This window comes from Narcine bancroftii, unplaced genomic scaffold (genome assembly GCF_036971445.1).
Source record: "Narcine bancroftii isolate sNarBan1 unplaced genomic scaffold, sNarBan1.hap1 Scaffold_165, whole genome shotgun sequence".
In the NCBI taxonomy this organism is placed as follows: domain Eukaryota; kingdom Metazoa; phylum Chordata; class Chondrichthyes; order Torpediniformes; family Narcinidae; genus Narcine; species Narcine bancroftii.
This window is the reverse complement of record NW_027211900.1, coordinates 806,645-824,210: the sequence shown is the minus strand read 5'-3', so window position 1 is coordinate 824,210 and position 17,566 is coordinate 806,645. Positions and strand designations below refer to the sequence as shown.

Here is a 17,566-nt window from a genome sequence, read left to right as displayed (position 1 = left end):
GAGAAGGAATAAAAGGGCCGATTGAAAATTCTGGGGGAGATGGACCTTGGCATCGCCGTGCAGGATGCCCCATAGGTTAACTTCCATGTTGGTGGTCAATCAGCTGATTGGAATGTTGGTATTCATATCACAAAGAATAGGATATAAGAGCAGGGATGTGATGTTGAGGCTTAAGAAGGCACTGGCGAGGCTGCACCTGCAGTAGCGGAGAGAGTTTTGGGCTCCTTATTGAAGAAAGGATGTGCTGGCATTGCAGAAGATTCACAAGAATGATTCCTGGAATGAAGGGATTAATATATGAGGAAGGTTTGATGGATCTTGGACTATACTCCTTGGTGTTCAGAAGAATGATGAGTGGTAGGGGTCCTAAGAAGCACTTCGAATGTTGAGAAGCCTGGATACAGTAGATTTGGTAAAATTATCTCCCATGTTAGAGGAGTCAAGGACGAGAGAGCACAACTTCAGGGTTGAAGGATTCCCACTAAAAACAGAGGTGCAGAGGGATTTCTTGACACACAGACTGCAGAACCTCTTGAATTTTTTAACTGGTGGCTGCAGTGACCAAATCATTGGGTGCATTTAATGAACTTCAACTCTGTCTGCTGCAACAGGGTGGATCTCCCTGTGGCCACCCATTTCAATGCTTACATGGCTGACCGTGGACTCAAGCACATTTAGATTCTGATGAAAACAATTCATTAAATCAGTAAAAGTTCAACCACAGCAACTGCTGGAATATAAGTTATACAAAACTGCTGGAAAAAGCAGGTCAGGAAGCAGAGAAACCAAGAACTGGAGAAGTAAGAAAACAAGTGTATTTGAATTGACAGGCTGGAGAAAACACAGAATAGGTGTTGGGAAATTTGCAAAGAAAGTCCTGGCCAAATAATGTAAGAAGCAGCCAAGTGGAACCACAAGATGCCCCTGTTATGCAATTTTCCCAGGTGGCACATTTTTGTGGCCTTGTCTTGAGATGTGCATCTATATGTTGTGGTTAAAAACCCACCGTTAAGCTGGAGGAGCTCAGCCCGGATTTTCAGTGTCCATAGGAGATCAAGATATATTCCCAACATTTCAGTCCTGAGCCCTTCTTCAAGGAATGAGCCAGATACAGGAACTCTTAGAAAAGGCACTTTCAGGTGGCCAAATGCCCCACTTGTAAAGCCGCATATAATGGCAATATGGGCTGCCGGAAGGCCACCTGAATGCGCAGGATGCGCCTGCCAAATGAACTTGGTAACCCTCCTCCGAGAGGGATAATCGGCACAACACAGAAATGCTGTGGTGCCGGGTGGAGGTGTTTGTTGTGTTTACCATTTTTGTTTTTGTTCTGCAGTGTTCAAGTGTGGAGTGTATTTGCAATGTGATTTGTCCGTTCCATGGTTTACATCTAGTTTAAACATAATGTGAAATGTTTACATTGCTATATCGAACTCAGATATTTATGAAGCAATAAGATTTCTCAAAAAATGTTTTTTATTACATTTTTGACAAGCACACAAGTCTCATTTATATGCAACCATTACTTCACGAGAACACATAACATGCCAGGCAGTAGGCTCATGTTGTCGCATTGGGTGGGGAGGGTGGAGGGGGGAACAAGTTGTGGAAATTAGGAGCTAGGTGGCACGGTCATACCCTTACAGGATGGACAAAATGGCAGAATGGATGGCCTGGTGCCCATGGGCCTGCTGATTGCGACAATCTGTGCTAATGGGTGCAGGACCATCTGCTTCAACCAACGTCCACTCTGACAGAAAGTCTTCCTTGTTAATCTCACATATATTGTGCAGGACACAGCGAGCAAACACAACACCTGGGACTAAGGTGGTAGAGATATCCAGACGGTTGGACAGGCACCACCGGCAGCCATTTAGACGGCAATATGCATGTTCCACCACTATCCTTGCAGAATTAAGGGCCTTGTTGAATCTTTGCTGATCCAGATCCAGTCCTTGGTGCTGTGTGAACCCCTTCATCAGCCAATTTCGTAGTGGATATGCCAGATCACCCACAAGATGCGCTGGAACCTCCACTCCATTAACATCCTTGGACACCTGCAGGCACAACAATGGAGAATGTTGTTAATTCATACACATGACCGTTGACACAATAAGCATACATAAGATTGACACATGGAGCTTTGTAGGGTGAACACTCACGTCAGGTGGGAAGTGGTATCCGCCCTGGTCCTCTTCCTTTCTATACAGAGGAGAGTTGGCAAGCACTCGGGCATCATGGGTACTGCCCGGCCAACAAACACATCTGAGAAGCTGTAACGTGAATGGAAAGCACAGTGAAGTGATAGACATTGAGATGTGATGTGATAAAGACCAATAAAGGCTTAGCTCACCAGAATCTGTGGTCGACCACTGCTTGCAGAACCATTGAATGCCAGCCTTTGCGATTGTAGTAGGCTGCAGCATGCAAGCTGGGGGCAATAATGGGAATATGTGATCCATCAATGGCACCGGCACACATTGGGTATCCCCTTTGCACCAAGCTGTCATTGGTCTCCTGGAGACGTGTTCCAATGGGCAGGGACATGAGATGTTTACCGAGGAACTTCGTCAAGGCGGCCGTCACCACCTGCACCACCATGCACACGGTGCTGATGCCTATTCCAAAGATGGGACTGATGGATCGATACTCACAAGGGGTGGCATACCAGCGCAGAGCCACAGCTAATCGAAATCCCGGCTCCATGGTTGCTGCGCCTGGTCTATGCGGCTTCAGGTGAGGTTCTTAGAGTTCCAGCACGAAGTGAAAGGTGCCATGCGACATACGAAAGTGTTTCCTCCATTCAGCAACATCAAATTTGGTGTGGTCATTTCTCCAGAACTCAGTGCCCTGGGATCAGTTCAACCTCCAGAGAGACCCATGTGTCACTGACAAGCATCATTCACCTTCGTCTGTGAACAATGGTGGGCGAAACCTCTGAGCAGAAACAATTTCAAGCTGGCACTGGAAGGTGTTGTTAAGGTTACTGAACGCTTACTGTAGCTTTTGACAATTCACATCTGATAGGTAATAGACTCAATCAGCTGTGTTTGGGCGGGAAACCAATATATGAATGGGCTGCCTTTTGGAGGTTGGGACCCTGTTGGGAAGAATTGATCATTGAACCCTGTCTGGAAGATTTGCTGGCCTAAAGACTTGTATTTTCTCACCCACTCTGGAAGCCTGTGAGTGAGTAAAACCTATACTGGTTGTATTTTCATCGGAATTTATAGCTATCCTATAAACACAAACTTCTCCATGTCCGCCACAAGAGTGGGGATCTCCCAGTGGCCACCTGCTTCAATTCCCCATCCCATTCTCTTGCTGACAGCCTGTTCATGGTCTTGTCGTGACTGCAAAAGGTGGTGCTACTGAAATGAAGCACCTCCACACAGCATGAAGTGAACCAGTAACTGCCTTTATATGAACCTCTCGTGCTGCTTTTAGGGGACGACCTCATTCCTCTCTGGGGTGCGCTGGTCTAGGGGAGTGATGTCAGTGCGTTGCGGAGTTGCTGCAACCAGGATGTGGCGACATCTCCCTCCCAGGCAACATGTGTCACCAAATGCATGCTTCTCATGAGAAGGGAAGGGGGGCCTATGCCATCTTGTACCAACTGACTGGGACAGCGATTCGGCCCGCCTGACCACATGGTCGCTCGGCCTGCTATGAAAAACCTCATCCCTATCACATCCAATTAACACCTTTTGTTGGGCTGGATTTGTCCCCTAACCGGAATTCTGAGCCTTTCTGAGATTTCCTGCTTCTGGGTTATTCTGTTTATTCCTTGAAGAAGGGCTCAGGCCTGAATGCTGGAAAGAATAGCTGAGTTCCTTCAGCATGTCGGTGTGTTTGTAATTATAATCACAGCGTCTGCAGACTTCTGTGTTTCACTCATCTTTATTTGTAATACAAAGAACTGATGTTGGCAGTGGTGGTGGGGAGAGAGTGGGGGGTGGGGAACCACCTGATGGCATCCTCATTAGTACCTGGACCTACCACTTTGTGTCAGCCTATCCCAACAACTGGGAGCTACAACCCTGCGACAGTTCCCATAGAATTAGAGGACTAACAGTAGATCTGTGTGGAAAGAAGAACCTTAGCTGCTTCTTGCCCTTTCGTGTAAGACTTTATTCGTAATAAATGATCGACCACAAAAAACCCTGTTCCAAGTCTCTTTCAGCCCTTAGTATCATGTCCATACATTCCCATCATTGAACATTTTACATGCGCTCTCTGTTTGCACTCGGATGGTGAGTGGGAGCAGTTCCTTTGGTGCTTCAACCTTCTCCCGACCCCTGCACAGAAGCTGTTCTTCATCCTGCTGATGCTGGTTCTGATCCTCCTTTCTCTTCCTTGATGGGAGCAGCTGAGAGATGCTGTGGGCAGGGTCAAAGGGCTTCTCCAGGATTTGGCATGGCCTCTTCAGACAAGGATCCTGCTAGATCACACTGATGGGGAAGAGGGAGACTCCAGTGATCCTCTCTGTTGCTCTGAGGGTCCTGTGGATTGACTCCAATCCATTTCTCTGCAAGGACCCTCTCATCCAGTTTAGTTTGTACTTGTGTGGTGTTTCAAGGTCCCTCGGCCTGACGGAGATTGCCGATTCTATCGCATCTGCTGATTCCAAACGACCTTAGTTCCTCCGTCCTGTCGGGTCAGTCCGATTTAATGTTTCTCATCTTTTGTTTGATTTTTTAAGATTGTGTAGTGGATGTGTGTGGGGTATAAGTGCATGGGTGCTTGTGGGTGGGTATATGTGTGAGCGTGTGTAAGAAGGGGTGTGAGGGACAGTGTGTGTGTGTGTGTGTGTGTGTGTGTGTGTGTGTGTGTGTGTGTGTGTGTGTGTGTGTGTGTGAGGGAGTGGGAGTGTCTGTTGGCATTTGGGTGTGTGTGGTAGTGTGTGTGTGCGTGCATGTATGTGGGGGTTTTATTTACAGTGAAAAAGTATATACAGAATATTTACAATATATACAGAATATATACAGAAGAGTGAACAAATATATACAAATATATCAACGATCAAATATATACAGAACATATGTATAAAGCACAACATCGACGTCAAATGAAAAGAACTCGACAAAATTATCTCACTTATCGAACACATCCCTGATATAAAAGCACATCTACCAATTTGCCCCGAAATAGTTGGGGTTGTGTGTGGGATTTGGGATGTGTGTGTGGAGTTGTGTGGAATTGGGTGTGTGTTTGTGGACTGCATGTTCGGGTATTGGGGTGTTGGATGGAACGTGTGAGTGGATGTGTGTGGTGTGTGTGGGTGAGATTGTGCAGTGGATGTGTGTGGGTTATATGTGCATGGTTGCTTGTGGGTGGGAATGTGTGTGGGCGTGTGTAAGAAGGGGTGTGGGGGAGGGTGTGTGTGTGAGGGTGTGTGTGCAGATATGTGGGGCTTTTGTTTACAGTGAAAAAGTATATACAGAATATATACAATATATACAGAATTTCTACAGAACAGTGAACAAATATATACAAATATATCAACGATCAAATATATACAGAACATTTGCACAAAGCACAACATCGACGTCAAATGGAAGGAACTCGACAAAATTAACTCACTTATGGAACACGTCCCTGATAGAAAAGCACATCTTCCAATTTGCCCCAAAATCATTGGGATGTGTGTCTGGAGTTTTGTGGGATTGGGGTGTGTGTTTGGGGTCTGCATGTGGGGTTATGGAGGGAATGGGTGAGGGGTTGTGTGTGGGGTGTGTGGGTAGGATTGTGTGGTGGATATGTGTGGAGTGTATGTGCTTGGGTCCTTTTGGGTAGGTATGTGTGTGGGCGTGTGTAAGAAGGGGTGTGAGGGAGGTTGTGTGTATGTATGTGTGCGTGTGGTAGGGTGTGGGAGTGGGTATGTGTGCGTGTGTGCATTTCCTTCTTTCCATTTTCCATAAGTGAACAAATATATGCAGACATTTGTACAAAGCACAACATCGACGTCAAATGGAAGGAACTCGACAAAATTATCTCACTGATAGAACATGTCGCTGATATAAAAGAACATCTTCCAATTTGCCCCGAAATAATTGGGGGGACCTATCCTGAACGATTTTCAGAACCTTTCATTCTAAAACCCGACTTCCAGACCCATATTATATTCGTCTAGGAACAAAGTCTACTTTAAATACAAGAATCTGGTTCGGAGACGGGATTAAGGGGAGAGGGAGAAAAGAGATTCTATTGGAGTGTGGATGTGTGTGTGTGTGGGGTCACTGTGGGAGTTGTCTGAGTGTGTGGGAAGTGTGTTTGTGGGTGTGTGTGAGAGGTGTGTGTGGGGTGTGTGTAAGTGGGAGTGTGTGGGTTGTATGTGAGGATTAATGTAGGGGGCTGTGGGGGTGTCTGAGTGTGTGGATGGGGGGTGAGAGTGTGTGGGATGGGTGGATGGGGGTGTGGAGGGGTGTGTGTTGTGGGTTATGTGTGTGGGAGTGTGTATGAGGGGTATGTGTGTGTGGGTTATGTGTGGTGTGTGTTTGTGAGGGATGTGTGTTTGTGGGGGGTGGATGTGTAGGGAGTGGGGTGTGTGGGGGTGGGTGTGTGTATGGTGTGTTAATGTGGTGTGTGTGTGAGGGATGGGTGTGTGTGGGAAGTGTGTGTAGATGTGTGTTTGTGAGAATATGTGTAGGGGGCAGTGTGGGGGTGTCTGAGTGTGTGGATGTGTGGGTGGGGGGTGAGAGTGTGTGAAATGGGTGGAGAGATGGTGTGGAGGGGTGTGTGTATGAGGGGTGTGGGTGTGGGTTATGTGTGGTGTGTGTTTGTGAGGGATGTGTGTTTGTGGAGGGTGGATGTGTAGGGAGTGGGGTATGTGGGGGGTGGGTGTGTGTATAGTGTGTTAGTGTGGGGTGTGTGTGTGAGTGATGGGTGCGAGAGGGGTGTGTGTGGGAAATGTGTGTAGATGAGTGTTTGTGAAGTGTAGGGGGCAGTGTGGGGGTGTCTGAGTGTGTGGATGTGTGGGTGGGGGGTGAGAGTGTGTGGGATGGGTGGAGAGATGGTGTGGAGGGGTGTGTGTTGTGGGGCATGTGTGAGGGTGTGTGTATGAGGGGTGTGGGTGTGGGTTATGTGTGGTGTGTGTGAGGGGTGTGTGTGTGGTTGTGAGGGGTGTGAGTTTGTGGGGGATGGGTGTATGGGGAGTGTGTGAAGGGTGTGGGTTTGGGGTGTGTGTGGGGGTGTGTATGTGTGAGTGGGTGTGTGTGGCAGCGTGAGTGTGTGTGTCAGTGTCTGTGTGGGGCACCAACGTATATAGGACATGGCAAGCATTGCATGCCCCCCCACCCCGCTTGTCAGCGCTACTTCCATCCCCATACTTGTCAATGACGACGTCATCTTGCACCCCTTGACACATCAGCGATGGCACCAACCTCCCTCCCTCCATCAGCGATGGCGCCAACCTCCCTCCCTCCATCAGCGATGGCACCACCCCCCTCCTTCCATCAGCGATGGCACCAACCTCCCTCCCTCCATCAGCGATGGCACCACCCCCTCCTTCCATCAGCGATGGCACCAACCTCCCTCCCTCCATCAGCGATGGCACCACCCCCCTCCCTCCATCAGCGATGGCACTAACCTCCCTCCCTCCATCAGCGATGACACCAACCCCCCTCCCTCCATCAGCGATGGCACCAATCCACCTCCCTCCATCAGCGACGGCACCAACCCCCCTCCCTCCATCAGCGAAGGCACCAACCCCCCTCCCTCCATCATCGACGGCACCACCCCCTCCCTCCATCAGCGATGGCACCAATGCCCTCACCCACACCTCCCCATGGGTCAGCGACTGCACCAATGCCCTCACTTCCACCATGGGCGCTATTTTGGGGTTTGTGTGTGTGGGGAATTTGGGTAAGTCTCTGATGTTTGGGGATGTGAGTATGGTGTGTATGTGTGGTGGGTTAGTGTGTGTGGTGGGTTAGTGTGTGGGGTGGATTTGAGTGTGGGGGTTGTTTGTGTTTGTGTGGTGTTTTTGTGTGTGAGTTTGTGTGTGTTAGGGGTTTTGTGCTTGTGTGGTGTTTATGAGTGGGGTTTGTGTGTGTGTGGGATTTGAATATAGAGAGTGTGTGTGTGGGTATGGGATGTGTGGCTTGTGTGGGGTTTGCATATGGAGGGTTGGTGTGTGTGTGTGTGTGTGTGATATACATGGAGGGAATGTGTGTGTGTCTATGTGTGAGCGCATGAGTGTGGGGGAAATATGTGTGGGGTGGTGTGGGTGGGTGGATTTGCGGGTTTGTGTGTGAGGGGGTTGTATGAGGGAGTGTGTGTGTGGGTGTATTTATGGGGTGTGTGTGTGTAGGGGTATGTGGTTCGGGATGTGTGTGTAGGGCCATGTGAGTGGGAGTGCATGTGTGAGGGACTTGTGTGGGAAGGTGTTTGTGCAGGGTCGCATTAGTGCGTGTGCATGGTGGGATTTGTCTGGCAATGTTTGTGTCAAGGGTGTGAAGGGTGTGTGTGCGGAGAAATAAGTGTGGCAGTGCATGCGAGGGAGGGAGTGTGTAGGGGGCATGATTGGGAATGGGTTTGTGCGTGGGTTGTGTGTGCAGGGGTGTGAATGCGGTGGTGAATATGGAGGGGCGTCCATGTGCTGGGTGTGTATGTGGGGTATGTGTTTGGGGGATGGGTGGAGGTCTATGAATGGGTGTGTGTGTGGTTTGTGTTGGGTGTGTGTGGGACGGGTATGTTATTGTTTTTGTGGGGAAGTCTGTAGGGTTATGATTGTGTGGGGTGTGTATGTGGGGAGTGAGTGGGGGATGTCCATTGGGGCCATGTTTTTTGGGGCAGATGTGTAGGGTTGTATTGTGTGAGTGTGCATGTATGTGTGTGTGTAGCTGGGTGTTGATTTTGTGTTGGTTGTGTGTGGGAGGTGGTCAAGTGTGAAGGTGTGTGTGTTTGGGTGTGTGTGTGAGAGGTATATGGGGTGTGGATAGGTGTGTGTGGGGGGGACTGTGTGTGTGAGAGGATGTGTGTACGGGTATGTGTGTGGGAGGTTTATCTGTGTAGGGGTTGTATTGTGTGAGTGTGCGTGTATGTGTGTGTGTAGCTGGGTGTTGATTTTGTGTTGGTTGTGTGTGGGAGGTGGTCAAGTGTGAAGGTGTGTGTGTGTTTGGGGGTGTGTGTGAGAGGTATATGGGGTGTGGGTGGGTGTGTGTGGGGGGGACTGAGTGTGAGAGGATGTGTGTACGGGTATGTGTGTGGGAGGTTTATCTGTCCAGGGGTTGTATCGGGTGAGTGTGAGTGTGCGTTTATGTGTGGGATGTGTGGCTGGGAGTTGATTTTGTGAGTTGTGTGTGGGAGGTGGTCATGTGTGAAGGTGTGTGTGAGGGGTGTATGTGGGCGGTGTTTCTGGGTTGTGCGTCGGGGTATATGTGTAGGTGTGGTGTGTGGAAGGGGACTGTGGGTGCATTGGGTGTTTGTGGAGTGAGGGTGTGGAAGGTGTGTATGAGTGTCGAAGGGTGTTTGTGTATATCTGTCAGAGGTTGTGTTTGGGGGAGTATGTGTATGGGGGATATGTGTGTGTGTGTGCGCAGAGTGTATGTGTGGGAGTTTGTGAGCGTGAGGGTGTGTTCCTGGGATGTGTATGTGTGTGTGGGGTGTGCATGTGGGAGGTGTGTGATTGTGGGGGTTGTGAGTCGGGGCTTGTATGTGTGGAATGTGTGTCTGGGGATGTGTGTTGGGGGTTGTGTGTAGGGTGTGTGTGTGGGAGGTGTGTGATTGTTGGGGTATGTGTCTGGGGTATGTGTCTTGAGTGTGTTGCAGTTTTTTCAGGGGGGGGGTCTAGTGTTTTTCATTGTTGGTTGAGGGTTTTTGTTTAAGTTAATTGTGAAAGATTGGGTGCCATTGTGTAAGTTGTAATAAGTAATTTAAGTTTTACAATTGTTAATGTTAAGGGTTTAAATCACCCAATAAAAAGGCAATGTGTGATAGATTATATTAAGAAGCTAAAAGTAGGGATTGTGGCAAGATAGCGTAGAGTCTAGACATGTAATCTCGACCTCTCTGGCCAGATTTTTAAATACCTGTTTTTTAACCCTTTGTTTTCAAGTTTAAACTTTTTAAATTTTAGTTTAAAGTATCAAGCAATTATTATGGCCACTAATGGTAAAAAGATTAAACCTCAAGTTCATAAGAATATACATTTTCGAAGTGCTGAGGATCTGGGGACTAGACGACCTGAAACAGCCCCTGGCTCAATTTCTTCATTGCCTAGACCCCAAAGATTTCCTGTGCGGGCTGAAAAAAAATCTATTGCTACCAAATGAAGGATGGCGCTGGAATTACCCATTCCCCGGAAGAAGGTGCGTGTTCCCAAGAAGTAGAAAGCCTTTTGATTTCAATGGAGGGAGCACACAGGAAAATGTCTCCATTGTTGGAAATGCATCAGGTCGACGTCGATTCAATCCAGTTAAAGAAGTTTTGTGGCATAAAGGTTATAAGTCTACTTTTCGTTACCCTGCAGTGTTGAAGGTGTTTTACGGAGTCTATCAATTTTGGTTTTTTGAAACTGATTGTGAAGCAATGATTTTTGCTGACTCATGGCCAGATATAAGAGGACAAAGACATAGTCCAGCATTATTTCCTAAAGAAAACTTTGGTAGCTCTGGAAAAGGAAGAAATGGCAAAAATGGGAAAAAAACAGGAATGGAAAGAGTCCAACTTCTGAAATGGGATTTTCAACATTGGAGTCTTTTGGGTTAAAAGAATTTTCTTATTCTATTTTTTCTTTTGTTCTTATAATATTTTGATGTTACTGACTGTTTGGCTGGGCAAGGAGAGATTTGGACTTTCTTTACTAGTCATCAGCCACTGGTGGGTGACCCACACCGAATTTTTGTTTAGGGGATTACTACCTTTTGGTAGTTTTTTTTTGGGGGGGGGTTTCTTTTTTTTTCCTTTTTCTTTATTTTTTAATTTTTTTGTAGTTTTTAATTTGTGATTTTTTTATTGGAGGGCCTATATACATTAATTTGAGTTTTTATATAAAGATATTATTGGTATTTAGTAATAATAGTAGATATGTCAAAGTTGAGGTTTGCTACTTTTAATGTTCGAGGATTAAATAGTTAGATTAAACGTAAGCGGGTCTTGGCATATATTAAGAAAAAGAAAATTGATATTGCTTTTTTACAAGAAACACATTTGAATGTGATGGAAAGCGTGAAATTAAAAAGGAACTGGGTTGGGCATGTATATTCTTCTTCATTTAATTCTAAGGCTAAAGATGTAGCTATTTTGATACGTAAAAATGTATCTTTTGAATTACAATCAAAGGAGAAAAAGGCAGAAAAAATAAAAATTTAAAGAAGCTAAAAGTAGATATTGTATTTTTGCAAAGGACTCATTTGACAGAAAAAGAACATTTGAAGTTGAAGAGAGATTGGTCAGGACATGTCATTTTGTCTTCATTAAACTCTAAAACTAGAGGCGTGGTGATATTAGTTAATAAAAAAAAAACTTTTTGCTGTGGATTTTTTTTTTGATAATGTTGGAAGAGTACTGATTGTTAATTGGAAGATTTTTTTCTGAAAGTTGGACTTTAATGTATGTTTATGTACCAAATGAAGATGATCAGACATTTATTTCAGGGACATTTTTAAATTCGAATCAGGCATATGGGAATGTGTTAGTCGGAGTAGATTTTAACTGTTGTTTGGATCCCTTGTTGGACAAATCTCCAAAAATTGTTGAAAGAACTAAAATGGCAAAAAGACTGTTTAAGATGATGGAGTATTTAAATTTAGTGGAAATTTGGAGGAAATTAAATCCAACTGAGAAAGATTATTCACTTTATTCAGCTCGGCATAATTCTTTCTCTAGAATAAATGTATTTTTGATTTCTGTGCATTTACAAGTAGATTTAATTTTGCAGAATATAAAAGTAGGTTATTCTCATATCCTTCATTAAATGTTTAGGGACTGAATTAACTGAGACAGCTTATCGATGGAGGTTTAATGAAAAGTTATTGAAGACCAGATTTCATTTAGTAGATGAGAGATCAAATTTTTTTTTATTTACAAATGAAAGAAAATTCAGTTCAAAGTAAATTTATTTTGTGGGATGCTTTAAAAGCATATTTGAGGGGACAAACTATTAGCGATACAACTAAGAGAGAAAAAAACTATTTATTCGTAAGTTTAAATTTGGAAAAGGAAATCGAAGGCTTGGAGAAGAAAATTAAAAAAAATTATACAGAGGATGAAAGGATAAATTTATCTAAAGTGAAATTACGTTATAATTTACAAACGTATAAATATGAGAAAATGATTTTGCAGTCTAAACAATGTTATTATCAATTGGGAGAAAGAGTGCATATGGTTTGGCATGGCAATGTAAAACTGAGCAAGTATCAAGGACAATTAATGCTATTAGGAAGAATGGAGAAATTACATAAATGAATACTGATGAATTTTTAAAATTTAATGAAAATTTATATATGTCAGAGGGTTATCAAAAAATGGATCAAATTGATTTATTTTTATCTAGTTTAAATTTGCCAGTGTTGAATGAATTTGAGGTAAAGAATTTAGATATTTTATTTACTGAATTAGAATTGAGAGAAGCTTTGCAATCGATGCCTGATGGGAAATCTCCTGGAGAGGATGGATTTAAGGTGGTGTTTTATAAAAAATTTAATGATTTATTATTTCCATTATATAAAGATGTTTTGAAACAAGCAACTAAAATGGATGTATTTCCAGAATCTTTCTCAAAAGCATTGATTACAGTTATACCTAAAAAAAGAAAGGAACTCTTTAAAAGTGTCACCTTACAGACCGATATCATTATTAAATGTTGATTATAGATTGGTGTCAAAAGTTTCAGATAATAGGTTAGTGAATTATTTGCCAAATTTTTTTACGTAGCAATCAGGTAGGGTTTGTCAAAGACAATATAGTTAAATTGTCATCAGATAATATAGTTAAATTGATTTCATTAATTAATGCTAAAAACAACAAGATAATCAACCAACGGATATATCTTTGGATGCTGAGAAGGCATTTGATCGAGTTGAGTGGAAGTTTTTGTTTAAAGTATTGGAAAAATTTAATTTTGTTCCATTTTTTAGGGGTTGGGTTAGGGCTTTATATGCAGAACTTACGACAAGGGTAATAACGAATGGTGAGATTTCAAAATCTTTTAATTTATCTTGTTCTACAAGACAGGGTTTTCATCTTTCACCTGCTTTACTTGCTTTGGTGACAGAACCTTTAGCTCAGGCTGTTTGACATGATTTTGGTGTTAGAGGACTTAAAGTGAGAGAAAATAAAAATAAAATTAGCTTATTTACACATGATGTTTTTGTATATTTAACTAATCCAAAAACTTCACTAAAATTATCACAGGACTTGTTGAATAAGTATGGTAAATTATCGGGATATGAGATTAATTGGGAAAAGAGTGAGGTTTTACCAATAGCAGAAGAAGATTTTATGGATTGTAGACAAATTACTAAATTTAGATGGTCAAATAAAATTAAATATTTAGGAATAGTTGTAAATAAAAATGATCATGAATTATTTATTTTGCATTATGTACCTTTATTAAATAAGGTTAAAATTGATTTAGATAAGTGGAAAGATTTACCACTGACCTTAATAGGAAGAGTGAATTGCATAAAGATGAACATTTATGCTGGAGTACAATACTTTTTTCAATTTATTCCTTGCATAGTTGGGTTATTCTTATGGAAAGGTAAATTATCGAGGGTTTCTTTCCAAAAATGGACTTGGCATTATAAATTGGGTGGTTTGCAATTACATTGTTTTTATAATTATTATGAGGTGGCACCGATGAAGTTTATTAATTGGTTATTTTATAATCAACAATCTCCTAGGTGGGCAAAGATAAAGATGGCTCAGATTTTGGAAAATAATATTAATCATTTCATTTATAAATGGAATCATTTATTGTTACAAGAATTTAAATTATCCGTTTTTCGACATATAATGAATATTTGGTAAAATCGCAATTTAATTCTTGATTCTATCGGAATAGTTTCGATAAGATCACCATTATATCAGAATAAATTAATTCCCTTTTCATGATAGAATCCTTACTTAAAAGATTGGGAAATTAAAGGATTAGTGAATGTAATAGATTGTTTGAAGCAGGGAGGTTTTGTTCATTTAAAAGGTTGCAGGAAAGATATGGTATTGCATCAAATTCTTTGTTTATTACCAACTTTGAGATTATTTAAAGAAGAATTATGGGAAGGAAATAAATTTACCAGGTCAAAAGAAATTTGAATTATTAATTGCAGATAAAGGTGAAAAATGCTTTATTTCTGATATGTATAGGTTGTTGCAGGAGAAAATGGAAGAAGACAAATGGGAAAGAATTAAATATTATTTTGACATGGGAGGAATCGTCAAAACTGTGTGTTGACGGTGTTAGCAAGTTAATTAATGTGAGGTATACTATGGTCAATTAGAATTTTTTGCATCAATTATATTCAACCCCTGAGAAATTGAAGAGATATGGATTCAGTTTAACAGATTTCTGTTTTAGATGTAGAGAGCAGAAAGTTACTTTTGTACGTTCTGTTTGGTCGTGAAATAAAATTAAGCATTTTTGGGAGGAAATTATTAAATTTTTGAGGGATTTGTTTCAAAGGGATATTTAATGGATCCAAAAATATGTTTGTTGGGTTATGTTAATGTTCCATTTGTTGATTCAAAATGCCTAAACCATATTTGGCTTTGTTAAGATTTGGGTTAGCAGTAGCGAGAAAATATATAGCTGTCACATGGAAGAATATAAACTTGCAAAGATGGCATAACGGATTGCACTCTTGTCTATATTTAGAAAAATTAACATATAATGTAAGTAATTACTCTTTTTTATTTATATGTGGTGTTTATATTTGAAACACATGGCTATAGAAATTAAATCAATGTTGTAATGTTGGCAGACCAATCAGGGAATATTTGATACATTTCTCTAAGGTTTTGGGGGAGGAGAGGTTGTTTTTTTTTCTTTATTTTGGTTATTTTTTTCTTTTTTTGGTTTTTATTGTATTAGTAAGGGGGAGGGGATGTAGTTTACAGTTATTTTATGTGTATTTGATTTTCTTTATGTAATTTGAGAATATTAAATAAAATCTTTCAAAGAATCGAGTGTGTATGTGTGTGTGTGTGGTGCGTGTGCGTCAGGGTTTGTGTGTGTGGGGGTGTGGTAGGAACTGCCGCTGATCCCCGAGTCCTCCCCACTGCCGCCGCTGATCCCCGACCCCTCCCCACTGCTGCCTGACACATCGATTCCTCCAGACGCTCGAGATTCCAGCCGGCTTCTCTGAGCAGGGTGTCACGGTTGATGTAGTGGTTAGGGCAATGCCTTTACATGGCCAGTGGTCAGGACTGGACCTCAGTTTGAATTCTGCGCTGTCTGTCAGTAAGTTCTCCTCCTCGTTGCTATCAAGTGGCTTCTGTGTTCAATCTTGCCTTTGAAAGTTCTTCTGCATTCAGGACAGGTTGTTCCAGATGGCAGATCAGGCTTGGGTTGGTACGGCCTCTCCTCTCATCTTCTTCTATTTCTGCACATCTGCTGGCTTCAAAGGTTGCTGTTCCCTCTCAGATGATGGTTTGCCAGACCTTTCTGTCCATGGTTCATCCACCCTTTGACAGGTCTTGTTTTTCATCCTGCAGGGTGTCTAGCCACCCTCCTCACCAGGCAAGCCTGGTGGGGGAGCCGGTTTAGTCGCCGACCACTCGACCATGCAACAGGTAGTACTGGGTTACATGGTACCAGTAGCACTCAGGCGAGTGACCTGACACAGATCCTTGTTTACTCTTCACTTCATGCAAAAAGGCTCCCAAGTGCTCATGTTGACCACGACTGTGGCCAATATGCCTTTGTTGAAGAGCCTCAGGATCCGTACTTCCATTTCTGTTCATCTAATACTAGAAGGGGTGTCCTATAGTTGTTTCCTTGATGCAGAGTTAAAGGCTTTGGTGTGGGTGATGAATGACGTGTACAAAGGTTGGATCTGTTCACTACATTTTTTTGGAGTTGTCGAATTTTTAGGTGTTGGCAGAAATCTCGCTTGAACTTTGTTGAGATCCTCCAGGACTGGATGTAGAAATACCTGAACATGTTGATTGTGTTTCCAAGTGTGGCTGCCTTATTGACAGTTGGTCCTGCTACCAGCTCGACTTCCAGCACAAGTTGTTGTCCTCCCTTCTGCGCTTCACGAATCTACAAGCAATGGAAACAAAAGTCATTCAAGGGAAGAGATGAACAGAGTTGAGGAAGATCACGCGAAGACGACCAATGGTCTTCAGCTCAAAATCATCTTCACTTTTTCGTAAAGATTCAGAGACAATAGAAACCCATTAATCCCCTATCCCTCTATCCCTCCCCCTTCGTCGACAACTCTTCCTCCCTCTCCCTCCCTCTCCTTCCCCTCTAACTCTCACTCTCTACGAATATCCCTCCCCATCCTCAAAAACTCTCCTTTCCTCTCCCTCTCCTTTTCCCCTCACCCTCTCCCTCTATCACTCCCCTTTCCTCGACAACTCTCCCTCCCTCTACTTTCCTCTCCCTCTCCCCCTCACCCTCTCCCAAAATCCCTCCCCTCAAAAAATTTCCCTCCCTTTCCTCCTCTTTCCCCTCTCCCTCTCCTTCCCCTCTCCCTCTCCTTCTCCTGCCCTCACTCTCTCCCTATATCCCTCCCATTCCTCAAAAACTCTCCTCTCCTTTCCTCTCCCTCTCCTCCTCTTCCCCTCACCCTCTCCCAAAATCCCTATCCCTTCCTCAACAACTCTCCCTCCCTCTCCCTTTCCCCCTCCTTCCCCTCCCTCACCTTCCCCTCCTCACCCTCACCCCATTACTCCCCCTTCCTCGAAAACTCTCCCTCACTCTCCTTTCCTCTCCCTCTCCTTTCCCTCTCCTCCTCTTCCCCTCACCCTCAGCCTATATCGCTCCCCCTTCCTCACCAACTCTCCCTCTCTCCTTTCCTCTCCCTCTCCATCTCTTATCGCTCTCCTTCTCCTCTTACCCTCACTCTTCCCTATATCCTTCCCCATTCCTCGACAAGTCTCCCTCCCTCTCCATCTCCTTCCTCTCTCCCTCTCTTTCTTCTCACCCTCCCACTATCCCTCCCCTTCCTCGACAACTCTCCCTCCCTCTCCCATTCCTTCCACTTTCCATCTTCTTCTCCTCCCCCACTCTCTCCCTATATCCCTCCCCCTTCCTCAATAACTCTCCCTCCCTCCCTCTCCTTCCCTTCCCCTCACAATCTCCCTATAACCCTCTGCCTTCCTTGACAACTATCCCTCATCCTCTTTCCCTTCTCCTTCTCCTTCCCCTCACCCTCTCCCTATATTCCTTACCCTTCCTCGACAACTCTCCCTCCCTCTTCTTTCCTCTTCCTCTCTTTCCCCTATCCATCGACTTCTCCTCTTCCACTTCCCCTATCCCTTCCCTTCTTTGACAACTCTCCCTGCCTCTCCCTCTCCTCTTCCCCTCTAACCCACCCCCTTCTTCGACAAGTCTACCTCCCACTCCATTCTTCTCTCTCTCCTTCCCCTCTCTTATGCCCCTCACCCTCTCCCT

At 43.8% G+C, this 17,566-nt stretch overlaps 2 protein-coding genes across 5 annotated transcripts in view; both read right to left on the bottom strand.

Moving 5' to 3' along the window:
- Positions 1-1,458: 1,458 nt before the first annotated feature.
- On the bottom strand, positions 1,459-2,545 carry LOC138750542 (uncharacterized). Its single transcript, XM_069912631.1, has 2 exons — positions 2,163-2,545; positions 1,459-2,057 (listed from the first exon to the last, which is right to left on the bottom strand). The coding sequence occupies exons 1-2, from the start codon at positions 2,508-2,510 to the stop codon at positions 1,641-1,643; spliced, it is 765 nt and encodes a 254-aa protein (XP_069768732.1). The 5' UTR covers positions 2,511-2,545; the 3' UTR covers positions 1,459-1,640.
- A 9,643-nt stretch (positions 2,546-12,188) lies between these two features.
- LOC138750550 (microtubule-actin cross-linking factor 1-like) overlaps positions 12,189-17,566 on the bottom strand; it is a 30,168-nt gene continuing 24,790 nt past the window's right edge. For 2 of the 4 annotated variants that reach the window (XM_069912645.1, XM_069912647.1), the window contains exon 8: positions 12,189-16,207. In XM_069912645.1, the coding sequence (XP_069768746.1) occupies positions 16,200-16,207 (8 nt within the window). In that variant the 3' untranslated portion in view covers positions 12,189-16,199. The remainder of the gene's footprint in view (positions 16,208-17,566) is intronic. The other 2 variants (XM_069912644.1, XM_069912646.1) reach the window with 1 other exon arrangement.